This window comes from Pogona vitticeps, chromosome 5 (genome assembly GCF_051106095.1).
Source record: "Pogona vitticeps strain Pit_001003342236 chromosome 5, PviZW2.1, whole genome shotgun sequence".
Lineage (NCBI taxonomy): Eukaryota > Metazoa > Chordata > Lepidosauria > Squamata > Agamidae > Pogona > Pogona vitticeps.
This window is the reverse complement of record NC_135787.1, coordinates 145,936,075-145,962,114: the sequence shown is the minus strand read 5'-3', so window position 1 is coordinate 145,962,114 and position 26,040 is coordinate 145,936,075. Positions and strand designations below refer to the sequence as shown.

The window sequence follows — 26,040 nt, the reverse complement described above, 5'->3', positions numbered from 1 at the left end:
TTCCTGCCTGGATTTGGCAACCTGTCTATTTTGCTTTCTTCTTATGTTTTTCTAAATCATGCACTTTTTCTATCCCATTTATGAGGAAATGTATGAATTTTAGATAGGTTTTTATGAAAAAAAACCCCAATTTCTCACTCATCCTTCCCTTAGTCCAAAGGGAAAAGGGAATAAGCTTTTCAATTCAAATAGATATTATTATTTTTAAATATTATGCTTTAGTTGGGGCTCAAATACAACAGCCTCCCCTACATTAGTACTCTCTGCATGTGTGAGATAATTCATAGTGTTCTATAGTCCAAGGCTGGGGAAGAATCAAGACAGTGTAAGGCAGGATTGCCCGTCATAGTGGTCTGAAAAGAGGCCAGCTATGCTGCATTTGCCGTCATTTCAGAAACTTCTATATAAAGCAGCCCTACCTCAGGTATATATATAAGATGATCTTTTTAAAAAGTGAATAGAAGATGAATATAAAGGATTTAAAACCAAGCCATATAATGGAACTAGGATTACACCTGTTGTCTTTCTTTGCACAGATAGAAGGATGATACCCACCTACACTTTACAGTTCATTTATGTGTGCACAGATTCTAGACATCATTTCATACTTACAAGACCTAACGCAGCAACCTATGCACAGATTGGCCAATGCAAATTGGAGCATCCCTCTGTAGAGAGAGTATTAGCAAGATACTGAAAGAACAATTTCCCTTCACTGTAAAGTTTCCCATAGGTATGTAACTCTTTGAGAAAAGCAGTCTATCTCCCATGTCAAAAATAATGTAGAATTGTTGGCAAAGTCAACACAGGGACCTGTATTGATTAAAACACAATTAAGTCTTAAATGTTTAATGAAATAACTGTTTAATCATAATGGAGGAATTGCTAAAATCGCTTTCAGTTTTAGCAGTATAAGAGGAAACTGGAATTTGCCCTTTGTGTGTAATAAGAAAGTAACCCATGAGAGCTTTAAGAACTTGATCAACATTTGTTAATTAGCTGACAAGACAAAAGGTGAAATTTACAGTAAAGATTTGCTTAACAGGAAAATCTTAACAACATAGGGGAGCAGACCTGACTATATTGGAAGGAAAAACTGTAAAATGCAAGTCCATCACTAAGGAGATTATTACTTGCAGAATTTAACTTCTCCTCTCATGGATACTTAATACACAAAATGTCTAACTGTGATTATTTAAATTTATCCTATCATTAACTGCTCTGCACTGTACAAGAAATTAAAATTTCTAGCTTTCCCCACAAGCCTACTGTCTTAGCATAACCAAGCAAAGAAAGAAGACACATAAACCCCCATGATCCCACACTAAGTCCTACAGAATTTTAATCAAGCATGTTTTATTGAGCCTGTAAATACACTGGTAACTTGTAGAACTAATGAAATACTGAACAAAATGCTGTTGCACAGTTAATGCTGGCATAACCTGGAACAGTCGAAATATTTGTGAAATTGAAATAAGCAGTCACCCAAAACCATATGCTGCAAACAGTTCCACAGTCATATTGTGCAACCTCTTGCCATGGTTAGATTGTGTGATTACTTCCACAGCCATAAGATGGTGTAACTTTGCAGCAGTGGAAAGCTTCCACATGTGTAAATTTATGCTATCTGAAAGGCTGTAACTGACACACTGATCTACTCCCCAACCCTAGCTATTACATAGATCAACTGTATTCTTTATGAGGTTTTCAAGACATCACCTCTGTACGATAGAAACTTTTGTGAAAAGGGAATATGTCTGAATTACCACTCTTCAGTATAATTGGATGAGATTGATACTCAATGTCATTTCTTGAGGGCCTCAGTAGGTTGTTTCTGTCAATGAATTCCAATAATTGCACACAATAACTAAAATGTGATGTAGATTTTTTTAAAAAAAAAACTCTTAATGTACTGAAAAACAGTTTCTGAAATTGCTAATTGTTAGGAAATTGCAAGGATAATCAAAGAATAAGCACAAACAAGATAAAACACTTAATCAAAGAGTTCTTAGGGTTACAAAGCCATGACAGATTTCTTAAACAAATATAACAGAATAAGAGGAACATTTGCAAGTAAAACAAACAAAAAATGCTAAATAGCAGTGCTATAACCACTTGATTCTACTATGTAGAAAAATCATGCATATATTTGATTACAAAAATCAAAATATGCCTACCTTATATAAATAAATAGCAAATATACAGCTGAAGTCCTAGACAATCAACCCCACTCCAATTCCAACAAGTAAAATGTGCATGATCTCAGGGGGAAATAGTAAATGCTAACTTTCTATAGGTAAAGGTTCCCCTTGACATTTTGTCCAGTTGTTTCCGACTCTAGGGCGCGGTGCTCATCCCCATTTCCAAGCCATAGAGCCAGCGTTTGTCCATAGCCAGTTTCCATTGTCACGTGGCCAGCACGACTAGACACGGAACACCGTTACCTTCCCCCAAGGTGGTACCTATTTATCTACTTGCATTTGCATGCTTTCGAACTGCTAGGTTCAATATACTTCCTATATTAACATTTTATTTAAAGATGTAACAGATTAAGGAGGGGATCATTTCACTGAGCATTAGACTCAATTGTTATAAATACCTAGTTTATTTATTTACTTGTTAGATTAATAGCCCCACCTCAGAATTCCTAAGCTCATAGGCCATATTCCATCAATTTGTCCAAATTATTTTAAATTATTTGTCCAAACAAACTTGGGAAAGAATTAATTGTTCAAATACAGCAGAAAAGGTTCCTAAAATGTATCATAAGATTTCCCACATAGAGCTTCTGCAACATTGACAGCCATTAACTGGTCAAAAGGGACCAGACCTCACACATTTATGCCGACATTCCCATGCCTTCCCTTTTTCAAAAACCATCCACAAATCTGCATTAACGCATTAACTCCACCATAATTTGCACCATTGTCAAAAAATCTCCCCTTTCCAAACTGCTATTTGGTCCAAATGTAAGCTGATGTTTTGGTGCTCATACTACTTATGTTGAGGGGTTTAAGCTGGGAAACACAGCACAGGAAAGCATTGATCAGCATGTTAATTCCTTTTCTTTTCCTACAGCATGGTGTTGGCTCAGAACCCTGCAGGTGCTCTTTTGTAAAACAAAAATGAAGATTCGGAAACACAAAAATCATGCATTGCGTCGGACACCTTCTAGAGCTTCCCAGAAAGCTAAATAAGAAATGTGTAATGGGAATAAAGGCCATTCTTGAGCACAGCTCAGAGTAGTTGCTTTTTTGAACTTCCAAGATTCCCCCAGCTAGCATGGCTGCTCTTGATAGTTGTAGTTCAAAAAGGTAATTTTTACCAAACTCTGTCTTTGAAGATTGAGACCCACCAACACTAATGTTGGGCAAACTTTATCATTACTGCCCTGCAGATTCAGCTACTATTGCTGGCAATTTTAGAAATCATCAGCAACCTCAAGGATGGCGTCTGGTTTAGGAGTGAAGAGGAACTTGCAAGTATGAGTCATTCTCATAAGCACTGGGAGCACTGAATTAATGAGCATATACAATAAATGGGTGTTGAGCCCTGCACTTGAAAAATACATTTTTGTGTTGAATGTCATCTTGGGCTGCTGTGCTCCCTCCTTTTCTAACCCCCAGCAAAATCTGTCCAGATTGATACAAAGGAAGCAAATACAACCTGCATGCACATCCTTATACATCAGGAATACAACTTAAAAACATTTATCAATAACCAGAAAAGCAGAGATACTTTCTCAATGAGTGTCCTGAAAGCTTCCTTTTTAGAAATTAACTGATGCACATTTATTCCAAGGTTTTTGTTATTCCTGAACATCAACTTTACTTCCTGTTTTCTACCACATTTCAAGCAGATTTTGGCACTTCAAATTTCGGCTGTTTCTTAACTGTTAAGTCATTCCTTGCCTTTCTAGTGAACAGTTTCATAACAGGTGACATTTCAGTTTTAATTCACTTTGCTTAAGGCAGTTAACACCTTGTACATTATCCTCTGTATGCTAGTTATGTTGATTGACATGTTTGTTTCTGTGGTTCATAATTTTGCTCTCTCCACCATATATTTGTCATTTTTTCTTAAAATAAAGCGAGAGCAAAGGCTCATTTCATGAAAAATCTGATCATCCATTAAACACAAAAGTAATGAAAACATATTATTTTGGGTCCATGCCTTTTAAAAAGTAAGTAAATGAAAACCTATTCTGCAGAAATCTATTTTCATTTTAAATAGCACCTGCAGTGATAGTCATCATCTGTTTCCCTGAAAATAAGCCCTAACCTGAAAATAAGCCCTAGTATGATTTTTCAGGATGCTTGTAATATAAGCCCTACCCCAAAAATAAGCCCTAGTTAAGTGAAAGCCCGCCCTCCACCATTGTGCAGTAACCAGAAGATGACATGACTGTATCTGAATAAACATAGATTGCACATGAAAAAAAATAAAACATCCCCTGAAAATAAGCCCTAATGCATTTTTGGAGCAAAAATTAATATAAGACCCTGTCTTATTTTCGGGGAAACAGGGTATTATTACTATAGCAATTCTCAACAATGAAAATTATTGTAAATGTCTATAGTTCTTTATTTATTTGAAACAATTATCTCTGTATTGTATTAATCCTACTTGGAAGAAAGGCTCATCAATTAATTTCCTGTGGGGTTTGCTGTGTTAGTGTCTGAGAGAAAAACCAGCACAGAGTCTTGCAGCATCTTGAAAATGACAAGTTTTATTTGACACAAACTTTGATAGACTGAAACCTCTTTCAATGGATGCATTTCATAAAGTGGACTACAGTTCATGAAAGCATACACTGTCAGTAAAACTGATTAGTTTTTTAAGTGCTATGAGATTCTTTCTGATTAAATCCAATTAGTTTACTTCCACACACATGTGCTGAAGATCACAGTCTTAGGCTGTCAGAAAAGGCTGCAAACATCAAGACTATATAACTTACAATCAAGTCATAAACTGCCTGGTATGTATATTGGTTATAAAAGTATCTCAAAATGGATAGGTTGTCGCATACACAGCTGAACTGAAAAGAGAAGATCTAATCAAAGGACATGTGTAAGAGAGATATTTTCTCTCAAATTCTCCATTTGTTACTAAAGTACTTCCTTGATTATTTGTACAGAGCTGTTGCGCTATGGTAGAAAGCAGGGCAGGAGAAAAATCTATCAAGCAAAACCAGCCCACCAGACCTCTTTTCTTAGTATTCAAAGCAGCAGCTGTGTTAGTCTGTCTTAATATGTTGGCAAAATGAAAGGCGGAAAAAGTGGGGAAGGGGAGAAAACATTGTAGCTCTTTAAAGACTAACAGATTTATTTCAGTGTTAGCTCTTTTGGATAAAAAAAAAAAGACACTTTTTTGAGCCTCTTTCAAGAAGTTCCTTAAAAAGCCTGACCCAGTCATGCCAGAAGAGGATTTGTTCTGTTGAGTACTGACACAGTGTTGGATACTTACAGTTAGGTTGCCATGGAGCAGATGCTCCTGGGGAATGGCTGAATCCAAAGAAAGGCCCCGTCTTGCCCAGTATTTGCTGGAGAACATCATCATTGCTGGCTGCATTATGACCTGGGTGATTTTCTCTTTCCACAGCCACAGAGTGTCTGTCTTCTCCGGGAGCTGTCCAACACTCTGGTGCTGAACAGGGAGCAATCCAAGTGCTTTCCCCCTCCTCTCCTGCAGGTTTTTATATGCCTAGGCAAGAACTGATGAAAGGCTGATTAGGACAGCCTCACTGAAGCTGCCACCTTTAAAGCCCGGGTGGCAGAAAAACATAAACACGCACAGAGAGAGAGAGAGATTAACTGATCAGGTTACCCTCCAGATGCAATGGATTACCTAGCAATTTCTGTCTACTTGTTTTTTATTGAGGTCACTTTTGTCACAAGCTTATGAGCATTAAAAAATAAGAAAACTTTTTTTAAAAAAAAAACCTGATCTTCAACAGGCATTAGCATTGCATTTCTTTATATGCTGAAATAAGTGGGCCATGGAAAGCACCAAAGTAGTATCTCAGAATTTGGCCAGCATATTATTACAGGAGGTGGACACCTCAAGCAAACCTGGGCAGTTTGATGCTTCCATTAAAAGCAATGCATTATCCCAATCAGTCCCAGAGCAAAGGAAGTATGATTTTTACAAAGAGAGCAAAGGGATCAATTCATATTATGTCTGCTGCTTGACATGACGTTATTTTTCTCCTGCCAACAGCTGCATTTCAACTTGCTACCCCTTTCCCCACCTGCTTGTACTTGGCCTGGTCTCTGGGACCAAAGTGTAATTGCAACAGTAAGGTATTACTGTTTGTACACTAAGTTTGCCTCTGCTCTGTTTCTAAAACTTGACTTACTGGGATCTTGCTTCAAATGACTCTTTGAATAACTATGTAAGGAAACTGATTCTTTATTAAAGAGCTCATGGAAAACATTGATGTTAATCCCCTGTCATCAATAGGCAAATAGCATCCATTCACTGCCTAATCGGATAGAATTAGGCTTTTGGAAAACATAAATACTAACCATCGTATGAAGTCTAATACATGAATTAAAACTGGCTAAGGATTTTTTTTAAAATGATGCAATAAGCACATCCTTTCCTAGAAGTACTATTTGCACAAAGGGGGAAAATTAGAGAAATTTCACTTTTTGCTTGTCTCAAATCATGTGTGATTTTTAATCATACCTAAGTGAATGTTTTAACTGCACAAACCAAAGAGCGTGGTATACAGGTTTCTAATAGCACTCTATTATTCAGTACATTCCACATAAAAGAAAGTTGCAGGGTCCACCTAGGTGGTATGCACCCACAGAAAAGCACAGCACACAAAATTTTGCACAATACTTGCTATTTTCTGTATTGGTCACTATTAGATAGAAATCTATTACGAGATTACCAAATAAGAAAAGTTTTCTGGTGAGGCTGTATTCCCATGAGTTGCATTTAAAACATGGCCATGGCATTGTTGTTTTTTTCATTGCCCTAAAACAGGAGTCTCCAAAATACAGCCTGCAGGCCACGTCCAGCCTTTTTATCTGGCCCAGCGAATGTCGCAGGCTCAAATCCGCAGGCCGGTGTGGGCGGTGGGCGTACAGATGTATGCATGTTCCTTCAGCCCTCGAAAATGCGGAAAATATATGATACGACCCTCATGGTAAAAAGTATGGAGACCCCTGCCCTAAGAGAATAAGCATCATTCAAAGGCTACAAGCAACAAACAAGTATCTCCTAGAGAACTTGTCCAGCTGGAAAGCCAAAACACACGTTCAGGGCAATGCGTCTGTTCTGTTCATGCAATGTTTCTTCCCAGCAACATGATCTCCATTGCAAAGCAGGTTTCCAAACTTTGGCATGCAAATGAAGTATATTTACATTCCAAAGATCTCAGTGACACGAATGTTTCTTTTACCATGTTTTCCCAGTTACATCTTATTCACAACTTGTGGGAGCACTCCTTCTAGGTAAGGAAGAATTTTATTCTGTGAAAGCCTCCATCATCAAATTCTCCAGCATTCTAAAGAACAAAGCTAAAAGCAGACATTTCTGAAATACTATGGGTCCCATCCCATTCAAAAAACAGTATTGATGAAAAAGGCCATATCATGTACCCAGTGTGGTAGTCGGTAGAGTGACCTGTATTCATAGCTCCACTTGGTGAAAACTGAGCAGGTGTCACTAGTAAAATCACTCTTTCAATATCTCACTTGACAGCCCCATTAGGGTCACTAGAAGCTGGTTTTGACTTGATGGTACAGAATTTGTTCACATTATGCTGAAGAGTGTAAATGTCTCTATGTACTCCATTGCTTTTGAGTTTCCTAGTAGTATCTGCTTAAAGTACTATATTCCATTTTCAAAGCCTGAATACTATTACCATTCAATGAGAAAGCTTTATGTATATTTATTGGGCTTTTTTCCATTTTTTAGAAGACCATCATTTGATAAAATGTTCTATAAGCATGTATTGTGTAGATGAATTACGCCTGGTATTTCTGAATATTACTTGCTGGCACCATTGTAATATCGTTTCCCAAATGATAGTTCAATTGGTCTTCCCCAATTCCCATGAAGAGTGAAGCATCAATGTTGACAACTTTATGCTGATCCACTATATAGCACTTGCATCAAAGATGCTCAGTATTTTATTGCATTAAAAAAGCCAAGACAGTCTAAGTGCTAATCTGTACAACAGTTAAAGATATTTTCTAAAACATTTAAATAACTCAGTGAAGGTTGTTCACTGTTTCAGAAGAGTGAAACAATCAGCTTATGATCAGATGACCTGAAGGACTACCTCCTCTATACCCTCTTATTACTGAATGTACAGTACTTCCATCTATATTTGCATGGATGTTTTGTTGCATGGTTAAAAGTAAACAAGTAAAGCAGCTGCTTTTTAGTTGGCTTAATATGCTACAGAAGTTTCAGCTTATACTATTAAGTTTGCAGCCATCTGTGTTACCCAAAATGCTCTCTAAATTTGCCAGTCCTCTGGTGCAGATTTCTGGGTTGCAGTGGGGATTGGAGTCCATCTTCCCCTTTAGATTTCTGTTTCATCAAACTGTGCAGCCCACTGAATCTTACCCAATGTCTTATTGAAAAATATTTTGTTTTTATAATTCAGAAACTGCTATTTTGATAGTTGAAGGGTGGTTTTTCCCTAACACAAGACCAGGAAGCCCCACTGCATATGTGATATATGTTGCAGCATCCTTAAGTGTCTCTCTCAGCTTCTGTCATGGTCAAGTCTTTACTTTCTGTGAAAGTAACTACTGGTTCCAACAAGCCAAAATGTCCCCAAAAATCACAAATAAGGTTTAACAGTATATTTACAGCAGCCAAAATATTCAATTCTTCTTTTTCCATTTCCCAACAGTAAAGCCTTTTAGAATTTTGTATGAAAACATAATTTTTACAAGGTCCTTATTATATAAATAAATTGCCTTTGAACTAAAACAATATTCGAATTAGATTCTTGCTCCTATTTAGCCAACGGACTACAACAGAAAAATTATTGAATCCTAAGCCCATGTATACCATAATAATGTAGAACAAAAACTCTTTGAGAGAACAAAGGGGCAAAGCAGTTCAATAATTATTTCCTGTAAGCAGGAAATGAAAACCTTGGGACGGTGGGCCTTGAATCCTTGCCATTTGCTGAATGGGTTTCCTTGTTATTAACTGATCAAAGATAAGTGCACTGATGATATTAAAACTGCAAACTGCAGAGATTTCACCTTCTGATTTGTGGGTTCATAACTGGATGTTTTATCTATTTTTACAATATTAATTCAACTTGTTTTTATCATCTGATGTGACCAAGCCCATATGAGTATCAACTTTTCAGGCGCTGTAAATTTGTTTTCAGAATGTATACAGAATAAAATCAATCCTTTTAACAATGGTAGCTGAGTGCCATGTCACATGTGACTGATGGCGCAACCGGCAACTATCCCTTTCCCAGGGCTAGAAAAGACATGACTTTTGATTGTGTGGTGTGTGTGTGTGTGTGATTACATGGATTAGGATACTACTGTGACAGGGACCATGCAGCACCAACCAAATACAACATTCCTTTCTACATGCTCAAATTTATCTGAAACTCAGTCTCTTAGTTGTGAACACAGTGCTGCTGATTTTAGTAGGATAATGCTGTCATGTTCATCTGTAACCTTAGCCTGATGGGAATGGTCTGCCACAACAGAACTGAAGTACTATTTTGTTAAGACATTTCAAATCTGTGTGCAGATCACTGGAAGTGTGCAACATTTTTCCTAATAGCTACACAGGTCTTCACTGAGTATATTTTAAAGTTAAGTAAACTCTGCATTTTATTTCATAGTATGTACAATGGTTCTCAAATAATATCAGATACAATGAATCAGTTATATCAAATTCTGCATTACTATAAGAAGTCAAACAATAGCACAGCATAAACTTATACTTTTCATATGCAAGTAATTTATTATTAGGGGCAAACAGCACAATCCACTATAAGATTCTTCTGTGCTAGCTGTGCCACTAAGGTGTGTTCACAGTAGAATTAAATGGGAGAACACACTCCTACAAGGTGGTTAAAAACTTGCATTTATTTTAGTTGCTTTTTAAAGTTGATTGAGTAGTCTAACATAAAGGCAATTTAAGCTGTTTTTTTAATTCAAATACTATACTATTCAGCAAGGATAAACATTATTAGTTGAGCAAGAAAGCCATTGTATAATCACACCAGGTGAAGAACCTGAATATATCGAGACATATTTTATCCTTGTTTAGAAAAATGATTTGCAAAAATAGCTAGATTTGGACCTATGTATTAAAATTTGGTCAAAACTGCCTGAACAAATAGCCAAGTTAATTTACTCAAAAATAGATTTATCATTTAATACTCCCAAGTATGAATATGTATCTTATTTATACATACATATGTATAAGTGAATAGATGTTAAAATGTAAAAATGGACTGTTCAGCCACACCTGGATTACAAAAAATTCAGCATGAGAAAGCTGCACAAATGAAAAATTTCACTACAAAACTGCATTCAACCACAAATTCTTCAAAAGGGGTTTGGGTTTTTTGTTTGTTTTCGGTAAACATTTGAGAAGGAACACACTCCTTTCTTTCATAAAACACTGTTTTATGCAGTTAGTGTTTCTTTTTTTTTTTTTTTTGGTTTTGGAAATATTTTTTAAAAAAGAGTTTAACTCTTACAATATCCCAGACCCATCAGTGCTCAAGACTTGCCAAAGAAAAAGCAATAGAAGGGTGCATTTATTTCCATGTAATTCACATTCATCCAATTCCCATTTCCATGAAAAGAAATAAAAATGCACTTGGGCTACAAAAGTGTTAAGGAATGTTACTGAAAAACAAAAAGGCTATTTTGGTAGAAGTAACTACAAAAATAATTAGGTCATGTTGTAAAGCTTTGATGCAAGAGTATTACAGTACATGATCTCTTCTTCCAAAACCTTAAAGCTTAAATCAACACAGTTTTTAAAAATATTCACTTCAAGTGCTTGAAAGAAACAAAACAGCTGTAATAAAGTGTCTTTTCAAAAATACGACCAATCAGTTGTATGTGTGTCAGTTGGCCGGCACTGTGTGGATCACTTGTTCCATACTCTTGCTTGTTCCATTGACAGTCGCAACAGGCATAGAGGTCTCTGGATATGCTGATAGAGGGCAACTGATCCCAATGGCAGTCTCATCCTCTCCGTTGTCCGAATCTGGTGTTGATAATGCACTGTCTTCTAATCCCAAGACCTCACAGACTGCTTGAGGCAGCTCCTATGAAACATGACAATGATTGCATTTTCTTCTTAACACATAAACTGCACAAAAATGTACACTGTCAATGAATTCAAAGTTCATTTTACAACAAATATTTTATGAATCCTGAAAGGAGTTAGTTCATTTTTTCAAAAAAGAAGCAATACTAGGGGAGCTGAGAACGTTTCAGGTGAAGATGCAAAAACTATAGTCATCCCTTTAAAACTTTTACCTGACACAGGTAAATCTGATTTTACCTCTCATTCAGGGTATCAATTTATGGGTGTACTAGTACTGGTTTATAAAATGTACTGAAACTAGCTTAACTAGGACATCAGACTTTCTGAAGGAAATATATTTTGTTAAAGTGTGAACAAATGCAGATTGTATAAAAGGATATATCATCCAATTAAGCCACGCAATTCATCTAAAGCAAATAGCAAATGCATCTGGAAAAGCAGCCAATCAGCAAAACAGACCAGTTGACCACTCAACTATTGCTACAGAGGTGTAGTGCATTTCTAATGCAAGCCAATGGAGCATACTATTGTGACAGGTATTCTCAAGGATGAGATTTTTCCATTTCCAGGTATCTCTCTCTCTCTCTCTCTCTCTCTCTCTCTCACTCACTCACTCACTCTCTCTCTCTCACACACACACACACACACACACACACCACTTCACTTGAAAGGCTTCTATCTCTTGTTCCACACTAACACATGTGACGGGCAAAAAACAAGGGTTACAATGGTGACTTATTAGCTACTGGCAATTCACTGCCACACTCTACATCAGTGGTCCCCAACCTTGGGCCTCCAGATGTTCTTGGACTACAACTCCAAGAAGCCTTCACCACCACCTCTGCTGGCCAGGATTTCTGGGAGTTGAAGTCCAAGAACATCTGGAGGCCCAAGGTTGGGGACCATTGCTCTACATGATTGCACTTATGCTGATGTAACTAATCAATAGGATTCTGGCAACCTGATTCAAAACAATCAAGTCGCTCCTGCAAAGCTCACAATAAATGCTTTACTTTTACCTTGCAATTCATCATTTGGATAGAAATGGCTTCTGCTTTGCAAAGTACATCTTCCACATCCATTTTCATAGAAAGTTCATTGATGTGCTAAAACAGAACAAAAGAACACCAAAGGGTACCAAAGGTTGGAAGCCATTATGCACAGCTTTCAGAGTTGTATAGTTTTTGTTCTCTGGGCATCTTCCACTCATGTCCATACTAACCTGATAAATATATTTGCACTATTAACTCATGGATATGGTATGGCATGCATTTATCAGGGTATGTATTTAAAGTTCTCTCATATGCCAAGCATACATTGGCCATTTTCCCAGACTCATCTGCAGCTACCTATCACCATGACCACTTGGCTACACAACAAAGGCGACAAGAAAGACACCTAGGTTTGTGAGTGGACTGACATTTTCCAGGAAAGTCTTTAAACTGGGCACCTGCTGGGTCTGTGGGTGACTTCTTCATACCACAAACTGGCAACACAAAGTTACAGCATTAGTACCACCTGGAATTTCCTGTTTCATATGGAAAACTCAAACTAAGGAAACACACTTATGAAGCACTTCTAGTTGCTTCAGGACAAACAAGGATCCTTCATCCTGGCTCTGGGTATGAAATAACTAGCCTGATATAGTTTCATGAGATATCTGCTTCATTACACAGCGTCTCTCCAGTGAATGTATTACTGATATCCGCTAAGCAAAAGATAACCATCTTTCAACCTTGCAGACAGACAAATGAGTAATACCATTTATTATGCTGTCTCAATCGTTGCAGGATTATGGAATACATTATTACTCATTTTCAGATGTAAGAACAAGGAATTAAAAAAAGGAATAATCTGGCTTTAAGATAATACACAACAGGTACCTTTAGTATTTCATTAAAGCCATAATGTTTCTCCATTATTTGCTGCTTTTCAGATTCCAGGATAGCACAACAGATAAGAAGATGGAAGTTCTGACAAGGCAAGTCCGTCCATATCACCTGCCAAAATATTAAAGATGCTGATGAATCAAAAAGTGAGGGGGTTTTTTAACCAGAAATGTGAGACAGGTACTGAAATGTAATAGAAAATTGTAGCCACCTAAATTGGCCTAACTGTACAACATTCATTCCTTGGACTGCTGCTTCCACCAGCCATAGTCATCACGGCCAATGGGCAGGTATGATGGGAGGTGCAGTTCAATATCATCCAGTTCAACATCTGGAAGAACATGGGATGCACTTTGCCCTTGTTACAGGTCCTTCAACTGCTAATTCATTTCAGATTCACCACAGAAAAACTCCCCTGAATCCAAATCATTTTGAAGATAGTACAAGATTTACAAGTTCTGAATGAGATCAAACAAATAAGCTATCCTTCACTTTGTACAAAATCTGTACAAGTTATATGTTTCAGAATTCTCAAAGTTTCATTGGTCTTATCACAACATCCCATAGACTAAAGAGCCCAAACAGTAAACACACATAGATTGGCCTTAAGCTTTCCATAAGGTTCTTATCTGACCTGTCTTTCGCCAATTTAGTATGCCTAAACGAGGATACTCAAATGCAGGTTAGCTGTTGTCACGTCTGGTGTCAACAGCAACAGAGTCACCTTCTCTGGGGCCAGGCACAGGTGTGAGCCTGGAAGGTACTCAGAAAATTAAAGGGTTCCCCAGCAGCCACCTTGAGCTCTGTAGAGGAAGGGTAGGATGAAAATACCTGAACAAGACCACTCATCATCTTCTTCATTTGAATTACCCTTTTAAGTTCCTTGTATCATGAAGGTACTAGGCACAAGGCTACACTCATGGCCCTGCATGCTGCATCTAGACATCTACAAAGTAGAACAGTAATCTGTAAAGAAAACACCTATGTAGGAGTTTCTATGAAGTAAGTGTATGCAAAAGGCAGAGCCAAGAAGCATGTTCAATACTTGAGACAGGATCAGTATTAGAGATGAGCTATTTGTATCCCTGAGGATATGGATATGAATTGGGACATCACAGATGCCACAGATTCCCTCCGTCCAGAATCAGCTGGTCCACTCACCACTGCGCAGCACTCAGCTTTGTCATTGTCATTGTTGCACCGATTGCGGAAGGAGCCTGGGCAGCTCTTCCCTGCCTCCCTGCGCAGCCAACCACTTTTGTGCTGAGACAGGTTGGGGAGTTCCTCGCTCAGCTGAAGAGTATTTGACTGTGCGGGGGAGGTGGGGAAAAGTCAGCTAGGCTCCTTCCACAATTGGTGCAAAAGCAACGTTGGAGCTGAGCACCGTGCGGCTCAGCTGATTCTGGGAAGAGGGAATGGGCTCTGTGGCATCTGTGGTACTGCAATTACCCATCTCTAATCAGGATCACAGCAGCACTCCTCAGTACTTAACGAGTGCCCTTTCCACATAAATATGGTACCACATATATGGAATGAAAACAGTCTAAATTAGGAATTTTCTAGTTCACTACATTATGAGGGAAAAAAGCACTAGAAATTAATTTAATGTTTTCTGTGATTTAGGTATTTTATATATTGTCAAATAGACAAAATAGGACATGATTTTTCATACATACTTTACAAAGCTTATTTCTCCTGGCTACAGATGAAGTTCTTCTTTCTGCAAAGGCAGAGTGTCAGTAGCTTGGTAAAATTAAATTTCTCCTTTGCTTTTTGTCAGTGAAATAAGACAAAAGAGCTTGGCATTTTTCCCTCTACTCAAATGTTGAAATTCCATATGTTATGGTATAAAAACAGAAAATTGTAGCTTGGGTAAGTCAACCTCTCTAGATTTTTTTGAAACTAAAATTATGTCAGTATTTTTTCATATTTTTGTTATGATACATAAAATCTATTCCTTTTGTCTATTTACTCTGCACAATCACCTTGAGACAAAAAAATGGAAGCCAAGGGCTTTTGAACAGGATTGCTACATGCTATTGTGCAAAGATGCACCAATTCATGTTTTTATACTTTATACCAAGGATGGCGAACCTATGGCACACATACCGCAGCTGGCATGCAGAGCCCTTTCTGTTGGCATGCGAGCCATAAGTTGCCGGATCGGTACTCCCCCACCCCGCAGCCAAACATCAAGAGGCGGCTGCAGCCACGATGCTGGTGCTTCAACAGGTGGCAGGCCAGGATCTGGAGCAGCTGGTGCTGGTGGCGGATCCGGAGTGGGGTCTTGAGGCACCTCCGTGCCCGGGATTCCCTCCTTCCACCACCACCACTTCTGCTGCCATCGCAACCCACTGCCCACTGGGTTGTTTTTGCTTTTTTTCAGTATCAGCACTCGGACCCAAAAAGGTTCGTTGCCACTGCTTTATACTATTACAAATGCATGCTTCTGTTCTATTATTAAAATGCTTAGAAGTTCCATGTTGAAGAATAATTTAACTCTGAATTTTTTCCACAATGCTGAACTGACTAAATCTGTAATTTCCAAAGTCTGCAAAGATGCTCATTTTTCTGGAAACGTAATTACGTTCAAATGTATGCATGGGGGGGGGGATAGTTGACCAACTTTTCATTACAGATTTCATTAAAGGTTATAAATGTTTCAGTGTTAGGAGCTCTAATTAAAGCCTTATCTACATAGCTCATAAGCAAAGCATTGTATTTTAAATTTTATAATTAATTTCTTGTCATGCTTTTTTAAAATAAAGATCCTGACAAGGCAAATGGTAGAGCTACATCATGGTAGCACATGCCACCCATGGACAATTTTAAAAAACTACATTTTCACACTATGTATCAGACAAAAAACCAAAACACCAAAAATGAGAGACAAAACAGCTCTCAGACTTAACCCATCCATCACAGCTAGTGCAGAAGGAGAAGCGAAAGCAATTCTCACTCTGATCTTCCCACATAATGATCAGCCAACAGTTGAGGGGCCAAAACTTCAGGCCAGTGGTTGGTGTGCACATCAAGGCAGCAATTCCAAGGCCAAGTGGCCATAATCTTAAAGCCTCTTCTTTGCATACCTCAATGAAGCATAGAGCCACCCCCCAATGATAGACTTCGACCCCTCAGAAATATACTGCTGTTGTATTTTTTTTCTTTCACATTCTACAATTCAGCTAAGTTTTGGCTCTTTCTCCACAGTAATTTTTCCTTAACTGATGGTGTAATGGAGTTACAGACAGAGGTAAAACTAGAAAGCAGCTATCTTACCTCCCACAAGCGAAGAATATCTTGGAAATTAAATTCTCTCTTAAATCTTATTAGAAGCCATCGGAAGCAAAAGTAAAGGTACCCTGAATCTTGTGATTCTGAGGAAAGCAAAAGCATACATCTGTAAATTCTTGACAAATTAGCTGTGAATAACACAAGGCTGTACACATAAGCAATATATTTTAATCACATCAGAATAAAACCCAAGGGACTCAAATTAACTACTAAAATGGTTACTTTGGCATATAATCTATTATAGGCAGGCAAACAGACAAACAATCATTCCTACATTATTGTGTACGGTTCACTGTCTACTCAGAATGTTCTTTAGTCACTGCTTCCTTATGGAGCCTAACAGCTACAAATGTACAGCTAGACTACCTGAATAAAAGGGAAGCAGTACATTATTTTGAGGTTTAATACATACCCAAGTAACTGCAAAATCCACTATCTAACAAGCGAAGTAAAGTACTCAGTTGAATTAGTTGTGTCTTCATACCCTGCATTTGCTCTTCAAAATTCTGATGCTTGATGGGAAAACAAGTTATTAAGATGGTTACAAACTTACACAATTCCAAAACCAATCATAAATGTAATTTTTTATTCCAAAGCAAAGGATAATGTTGGTCTCAAAACTAAGTATAAAACTAAACCCAAAAGGCTGAGTTCTTAAATTTAATTATCTAAACACAACCAAAAGTCTTGTGGTACATAAAAACTAACTTATTGTGGAAAAGGCTTTCAATCCTACTTCTTCAGAAGAACAAACTGTTATGTATGTAAAGTTACAGATGTTTAAAGAAAGAGGAAGAATAAGCAGTAAGGAAGCTTGAGTTTATATACTATATTGTTTCCTATACTGCACTTAAGCAGTAAATCCTTTATGAAGATGGTTCTAAATTTATTCGCGAAGGATTTCACGGCCGGGATCTAATGGTTGTTGTGGGTTTTTCGGTCAGGTTGCTGAGCAGAGCACAGGATGCTGTCCTCTGAAGATGCCGGCCACAGAGACTGGCGAAACGTTAGGAAGAACAACCTCCAGAACACGGCCAAAGAGCCCAAAAAACCCACAACAACCAATGGTTCTAAATTATTTACAGTATATCTCTGAATTATATTTCATGATAAACTGGTCTTTTACCATTTTACAAAATTCTATGACCAGAACCCTACTGGCAATTTATGCATGTATAAATGAAATCATGTAAGTTGCGGTATCAAATTGCTGCTGATTAATGAAGCGCTAGTCATGTTCCTGGTTGCACTGTAGCAACCAGAGAAATCAAGTGACCAGCAGCTCATCAATTAGTGGCCATTCACTGCTGTGGTTTACACAATTATATTTATATGCACATAAACTGCCAACATGATTTCAGCCTATATATGGAGCTATATTTTGAAATGTGTTTATTCTTCTGTAGCAGGACAGGGCATCAGCCTCCAACAATCATGCTTGATTACACAGTTCAAAAAGTGTAGGCATTCTGTGGCACTGTCACCTGCACAGTTGTAATCCATGTCTCCTCATTTCATCCAATTGCCATGTAAGTTGTTGTTATTTATGTATTTGTTTGTTTTTTAAGAAATAAGAACAGCCAGGACACACACAGAATAACTCCTAACAAACCTATTACTTCTTCCTAATTGGGTAGGGTTTTTGTCCCAGCCAATGTAACCTATTCCAATACAATTTCTGGCCAAAGATGGAAATATTTACCATTTGATCCATGTACAAGGCAAAGCACCAAAAAGCATCCACTTCATTCTCCATCACATATAAAATAGGGGAAAGTAAGTCACTCATGCCCTGAACATAGCCTTAAAGAAAAAGACAAAAGAAATGTGAAACTGTTGAACAGGACAATTGTAAACTGCACTCAATGCTTTTTAGATAATTATTTAGTCTCTCCTGATATGCCACCATTTGTACTTTTCTCTGAAGTACAGAGAAAACACTGAACAATTTCTACTACTGATTTATTTATTTATTCATTTATTTGCTTATTCATTCATTCAATTTGTATTCCGCTCCGATTAGTGTCACAGCACTATTCTGGGTGGGTTACAACTTATAAAATAGAAAACAAAAATAAATAGCATTTCCAGTTACTATGTAGAGATGTGAAAATTGGACAGTGACGAAAGCGGACAGGAAAAAATTAATTTGAAATGTGGTTTTGGGATGAGAGCTTCACAGATACCATGTATAAAGGAGGAGTTGCTAGATGAAATCAACTGATCTCTCTGGAAGCAAAAATAACTGGACAGAGGCTACTGTATTTTGAGTACATTATGACAAGACTCACTGGAAAAGGTAATAATACTGGAAAAATTCAAGTCAGCAGAAAAGAATGAGACCAAATATGAGACAGATTGACTCAATACACTAATTCATGTTCTTAAGATTGCAAGACTCGACTAAGGCTGTTAATGACAGGATCACTGGAAGGCCACTAATTTGTAGGGTTGCCAGAAGTTGGAAGCAATTTGACGATACATAACAAGAACACAAACAGAACTGCACAACTGCAGCACCACTATTATGCAACAATAACAATTAGCACTTGGTGGACAAAATAAATCATTATGATTCAGGGGACTGGTCAATATTTTAAGTCTTCAAGTTAATAACTGTCTTCACAGGTCAGCATAGCTGGAAGAAGGGGAATGTAATGTACTTAATATTGTTGAAATATTGAATAAAGGGATACAGCACAACAGAATTTACTGATGTTCATGTGTTTGTTAATTGTTAATGTGCGGCTAGTTCTATTAACGTCAAGTTACAAAACCTTTTCGCATAAATAATGAAAAGTACTCTTTTCAGGATGATTTTGCCTAACTAGCTGCCAGACCACAGAAAAGTACCCATGGTTTAAAGTTGCAACAGATTCAGGGTGGATAGAATTTTTTTTAAAAAAAAGACTGATGCAAATCATGATTTAAATAACAATTTAAATTTTAAAGATCAATTTTTAAATTTAATAATTAAAAAATCCAATTTTTATCATTCGAGTTGTGATGTAAATCAAATCTATCTTGACTGGATTCCATGAACAAGGATACAAAATTCAGAAGATGAGTTAGTGTGATCTTTTACATTTTTGTTACATTGCTTTAAATATCTATGTCCAGAAACCAATTACCTTCGGCACTTTCGACACAGACGCAGATAAGACTTACTTTTACCAATATAAATGTGAGCAGTGGCTGGTATCAATAGTACATGGGATTATGACTATGTTCATATATATCAGCTGACAGTGATTCAATTTTTTTGTTCGATATACTTTCCCAAATATCCTTATAAAAGTATAGTCTAGAGCTTTTTACACCTACAGCTTTGAAGCCCAAAGCACTGCCATAAGGCTTATCAATTAACAGCTAGTAAATTTTTGAGGTTAATCCTTTCTGGCTATTGAGGTTTAAAAAAATTAGCTCCTCCATCAAGAACTTTAGCAGCATGGGCTACAACTGGGGACGGGGGGGGGCGGGAGGGAAGATGCTTCTTTTGGTAGATTCAAAATTGTGTTTGGGTCTTCTACCTGTGCTTTTAATTGTTTCTCAGTTACTGGGACACTGCCTATAAATAGATTATGAAGGGAAAACAGATCAGAGTCCATTCCCTAAACCACATCAATTTACTGTTATTAAAAAAAGAGAAGACAATTTAAAAAAAAGAGTAGAAGGAAACTGAGGTAGAAGCAATTTCATCTTCCACTGTTCCCAAATGTTGTCCTCATTCTAAATGATGTGGTAAACTTATGTAAGAGGTATCACTTCAGACTACAGTTGAGAGCTCACATTACTGTCTCCTCCTTCTCAGATATAGCACATTATATAATACATATTTATGATAGTAAATAAAACATTCTGCATACATCGCAAATTCACATACCAAGAAGAAAGCCAGGGTTTAATCATCAGTGACATGTTAGCTTTCAGTGCAGAACAGGGTTGGGCAACTGCAGCTGTCTACAGATTGTTGAAATTATAATTGCTAAGCATTTCTTACATCTGGCTATGGCTGATGTAAAATAAAGTCTGACTACATAAGGAGGGCCTCAACTACTCAATACTGATATGTAGCTGTAAAGAAATTAACATTACATTCTACTCAACTCTGTGTCACAACAGCAGCCTGAAGAGGTACACCCCACATACAACATTATCACCTAGATGAGGCTTAGAGTGGATTGATTTAATTTTTGATTGACCTTATGAACCTAACTTTAAAATGGAAGCACTCGTCTTTTAAGGCTCAGCAGATACCTTTCATTTCATATTAGCATTAACACAGACCATAAGAGGCCATTCTGTTGGTTCAAGATTCAGACTGCAGCAATTCAAAGTCTCAATGTTACACCAGAAAACTTTTCTTTCTATGAATAAGTGTTTCATATTGGGCAGCTTTAAATTAGGCTGGCGGATGTCTTCCTCCAACACAAACAGCTTCTTGGTGTATGTCAACATTGCCCACCTCTATAACATGAAGCAAGGCAAGTACATATGGCATACATATTATTAAGCCTGTTCCTGAAGCTTTCAGGGGGGTAAGTATTTTTCCAACAAACTGAAAAGGTCCATGGCTTTAAAAAAAAAAATAGAGCTGATTCATTAGCACAACTGACAGGACATGAAAGGCAAGACGTTAAAGTAATTATTGGAAGGATATGAATGTATAAGACTCTAATGCTTATGTTAAATTATGCAGAGGCTAGTTAAATGAAAGAACCAAAAACCCCAAAAAGTAATGTAGTCCATCTAGAGTCAATATCACCATATTTTATGCACCAATAAAACATTTGTACTTGTAAGCAGCCATGGATACGGGGAGGTGAAGAGAACAAATCAGTGTATACCAACTGAAAACAGTAAAGGGCACCTTTTACTATGAATGGTTGACAAACAGCAAGGCAGAGGACAGAGTCACAGATTTTGCTTCCAACCACCCATGAACTGTCACATATGGCATGAGCTATCACACTAGAAGGTGAACAGCTGCTGATAGCCTGAGCAACAGCTTCCCAATTTTTCAGGGAAATGCTAACAGCAACATGTCCCCGAGAACTTATTTGTATCTGGGAGCAAAGAGCCCATCCCCACTCATTCCTCAAAGACCATGTGAAATTGTACCAACTGTAAAACAGTTATGACATAAGAGGCACAAAAGAAAAAATAGGAGAAGGTAGGTGCTCAAGAGAACACTATTAGCACAGCAAGAGCCAGGAAGCCAACTTGGCTACTACTCCTTCCCTGACCAGTCAATTATTAAATAAGATTGATAAACAACTTGTAATGGGCCTTAGTTGAAAGCAAAGTGAAGCAATAGCATGACCTAAGAAAAAGGCATGAGTGAGCAGCTCAGAAATGCAAAAGCCAGCTCTGTAGGGGGCCAAGCTTTATACAGTGGTGCCTCGCAAGACAAAATTAATCTGCTCCACGATTAATGCCGTCTTGCGAAAATTTCATTTTGCGAAGCAAGTTTTCCCATAGGAATGCCTTGAAATTTAATTAATGCGTTCCTATGGGGAAAAAGATTGGTTCAAAATTGGGAAAGGAGTACGACAAGGCTGTATATTGTCCCCTAGCTTATTTAACTTATATGCAGAATACATCATGCGGAAGGCTGGACTGGAGGAATCCCAAGCCGGAATTAAGATTGCCGGAAGAAATATCAACAACCTCCGATATGCAGATGATACCACTCTGAAAAGAACCTTGTAATGAGGGTGAAAGAGGAGAGTGCAAAAAATGGCCTGAAACTCAACATGAAAAAAACTAAGATCATGGCCACTGGTCCCATCACCTCCTGGGAAATTGAAGGGGAAGATATGGAGGCAGTGACAGATTTTACTTTCTTGGGCTCCATGATCACTGCAGATGGAGACAGCAGCCACAAAATTAAAAGACGCCTGCTTCTTGGGAGGAAAGCGATGACAAACCTTGACAGCATCTTAAAAAGCAGAGACATCACCTTGCCAACAAAAGTCCAAATAGTCAAAGCTATGGTTTTTCCTGTAGTGATGTATGGAAGTGAGAGCTGGACCATAAAGAAAGCAGACCACCGAAGAATTGATGCCTTTGAATTGTGGTGCTGGAGGAGGCTCTTGAGAGTCCCCTGGACTGCAAGGAGAACAAACCTATCAATTCTAAAGGAAATCAACCTTGAGTGCTCACTGGAAGGACAGATCCTGAAGCTGAGGCTTCAATACTTTGGCCATCTCATGAGAAGAGAAGACTCCTTGGAAAAGACCTTGATGTTAGGAAAGTGTGACGGCAAGAGGAGAAGGGGACGACAGAAGATGAGATGGCTGGACAGTGTCTGTGAAGCAACCAACATGAAATTGACACAACTCCGGGAGGCGGTGGAAGATAGGAGGGCCTGGCGTGCTCTGGTCCATGGAGTCATGAAGAGTCGGACACGACTAAATGACTAAACGACGATGGGGAAAAAAGTCAGAAAAAAGTCACTTGCCTGGTAGTAAGACCGAGTAGACTGAGCCCCGCTCCTTCTTGGTAGCCCGGGAACAGCTGGACTCTAGTGCTGAACAGCTGACCATTGGGAACAAGCAGAGAGGTGGCAGGCTTTTTGGAGAGGTGGCAGCCATTTTGAAAGGCAGCAGCCATGTGGTCACATCTCAAAATGGCTGCCACCTCTCTGCTGCTTCCCGATGGTCAGCTGTTTGGCGATAGAATCCAGCTGTTCCTGGGCTACCAAGGAGGAGCGAGGCTCGGTCTATTCGGTCTTACTACCAGGTAAGTGACTTTTGTGACTTTTTTTCCCCATAGGAATGCATTAATTAAATTTCAATGCATTCCTATGGGAAAAATTGTTCAAAAAATGACAAATATTGCAAGGCACCAAAAAACTCACAAGACCCGTTCATATTGCCCTTTTTTTTGTCCCGTGAGGCGTTCGGCTTGCAAGGCACCACTGTATAAGCAGTGAGAAGACTCAGTGTGTGGTTGGGATGGGGAGAAGTTTTCGCTATGGCCTCCTCAGGTTCCAGCCTTGCTCCACCCCTTACCATGGTGCCTTGTGCTGCTGAAGGCTGGCAATGTGGCTATCTTCCTCACAGAGCATGTCTACCCTGGCCATGGCAGAAAATGAGTTCCATGGCAAGAACAGCTCCTATCCTTTTACTATGCAGCCGTGTTTCGGAAGAACCATGGAGAAAAGGATAAATCCCACAGACACGGGTTTGTGACTTTCAGACAGCACAACAAAGACCTCTAGTACTTTGAAACAAAACAGGGGAAGACCAGGAGTCAAGGTGCGTGGGGGCGGTGATGGGGTGCCTTACCTCTCCCCATCACCTTTTGAATGTCCTTGTACCAAGAGGTCTAAACAAAATTACAATACATCGTAAGATGAAACACAAGTATTTGGGGTAGGGATCAACTACAGTGTTTTGTTGCTGGCTTCACTTGTCATAACCAATTCATCAAGTATTGATATAAAAATCAAACTTTTAAGACTGCATCTCGCCTTCTCTAAAGGATTATTTCAAGACACAAATCTAGACAGGATCAATAATACATATACACATGGAGAACTCTACTTACCCAAGTCAAAGTCATACATACAATAAGTCATCAAAATGTCATGAAGCAGAATCAACCCAGGATTATCCTGACCTTCATAAAACTTATTTGTTCTGTCTGTTCTGTTTACATCTTTTTCTGAAAAACAGCACACACATTTAATGAATTTTCAAAACAGCTTCTGCTAAGCCTATATCTAAAAAATGCAGGATGCTCTCTAAGTTTCTAGTTTCTCAAACACTGAGCTTTGATGTGTCTAGTAAGACAACTGAATTCCTATGATGTCATTTAAAATGCATTAAAGCAGCTTTTAAAAGTATTTAAAAGAAAAAAAAAATCCTGTCTCAACTAAGATGATTTCTTATAAGCAGATTTTCAAACACTTTCTATGTTACAGACTTTTTACAGAACTCGTTATGATTAAAATGTAAAACATTTCCATTGAATTAAAATTCACTAGAGTCTATTTCAGACATGTTAAATGTAAAATGTCACTCAAATACACAGATATATGCTGTTACTTTAAAATTAATGGTGAAAACGCTGATATGCAATCAAGCCTAAATCAAAGGGATATGGTTGAATTTCTAATTGCTAGGTTTAGTATGAGATGGCATTATTACAAAGTCCCAACTTTTAGTGTTTCTTTAATCAATGCCAAGCTTAGTCTTCTGTTTAGTCTCTAACATTCACAGCAGTTTTATGTAACTTCAACCTGCCAAGCAGTTCACATTACCAGCATTTGATTAAAACAGATTATTTTAATTTTTAAAAATAAGTTGTGACAGAAAATAGATTTTATTGTTCCAGAGAGACTCAACTTCGACACTACCTATTATGTTTCAAATGCTATTAAAAGGCTGGAAAAAATCAATTTACTGGAGTCTAAATGGATTGGTAAGAACAATTCAGTGTTAGGGTAATTTAAATCCCCAAAGCAGGCATATTTGCTATTTCTAAGCTCCAAAATTAAACAATTACACTATTCTCTTGATTATGAATGTGGTCTCTTCACCAAAATAGGACTGAAGAAAAGAAAAGGTTGAATGCCTGATGCTTATAAGGAAAGTAAAAAATCCCATTGTGTAAGTTATTTTGTACTTTACTTACAAGTATATGCATGTGGTTGTCTATATTCACATTTCAGTTTCAGCATTTTAGTCTCAAATACTTATCTCTTACAACTGAGTTACTCCAAATACTTTCAAGCTCATAAAATATTTTAAGTAGCTAATCAGACCAGGTAACAATGCAACTCGTCATAACCTTTTTGATTAGAACAGTATTTAAACATATTATCAGCAATTTATGTATTTCTTAGTTAATATGAAATCTGTGCAAATGTACTCTCAACTTCATTTTCGAAAGCAGGAAGCCAAAATCAGAAAAGGTATAAGGGCTACAACACAAGCTGCTGCACAACATCCATATGTTGCAAGAAAAACTTTGGAGACACCTAATTGATGTGAATGAAATCCAAATAATATTGCCTGGTGGGACCTCAGGTTCTCAAACTTTACATGTGTTGAAATCCTGTTGTATAAGCTATGCCTGAGGAAGAGGTGAAAATATCACCAGCAGAGGGCAATTTTCAGCAAGGAAAAATTACCATTTCTGCCCCATGGCTCATTGGACTCCTGTATAATCTGTTTCATTGTACAAAAACCACTGCGGAACATCTTTAATTACCAAAGATCGCTACTGCTGAATTACATTACTGGCATGGGGAGATTTTCAGTAATTAAAGACTTTCTCTTTCTATTCCACAGTCACCACAGCTTCTACAACATGAAACATGAGATGGGACAGTTTTTAATTACTGCAAATTGCCTCTATTGATGCCATCATCACCCTTCCACAGGCATGACTTATACAACAGGATTTCACTCATGAATGTTTGCTCAGAACTACAAACAGAAGTGGTTTTTTTAATATTCCCTAACAAAAAGCACTTTAACCTAAGCATAGGGAAAACAAAACAAAATAAACAAACAAAACCACCCCAAAATGTGCCATTAGACGGTATCTA

General features: G+C 37.8%; 2 protein-coding genes across 2 annotated transcripts in view; both read right to left on the bottom strand.

Moving 5' to 3' along the window:
- TPH2 (tryptophan hydroxylase 2) overlaps positions 1–5,917 on the bottom strand; it is a 79,105-nt gene extending 73,188 nt beyond the window's left edge. The window contains 1 exon segment of the mRNA XM_073000373.2: positions 5,467–5,917. Within this exon segment, the coding sequence (XP_072856474.1) occupies positions 5,467–5,571 (105 nt within the window). The 5' untranslated portion in view covers positions 5,572–5,917.
- Positions 5,918–10,756: 4,839 nt separating this feature from the next.
- TBC1D15 (TBC1 domain family member 15) overlaps positions 10,757–26,040 on the bottom strand; it is a 38,585-nt gene continuing 23,301 nt past the window's right edge. The window contains exons 11-17 of the mRNA XM_020804618.3: positions 24,033–24,149; positions 18,181–18,281; positions 16,891–16,990; positions 16,464–16,561; positions 13,179–13,295; positions 12,315–12,401; positions 10,757–11,293 (exon numbers count right to left, since the gene is read on the bottom strand). Of these exons, the coding sequence (XP_020660277.2) occupies positions 11,090–11,293; positions 12,315–12,401; positions 13,179–13,295; positions 16,464–16,561; positions 16,891–16,990; positions 18,181–18,281; positions 24,033–24,149 (824 nt within the window). The 3' untranslated portion in view covers positions 10,757–11,089. The remainder of the gene's footprint in view (positions 11,294–12,314; positions 12,402–13,178; positions 13,296–16,463; positions 16,562–16,890; positions 16,991–18,180; positions 18,282–24,032; positions 24,150–26,040) is intronic.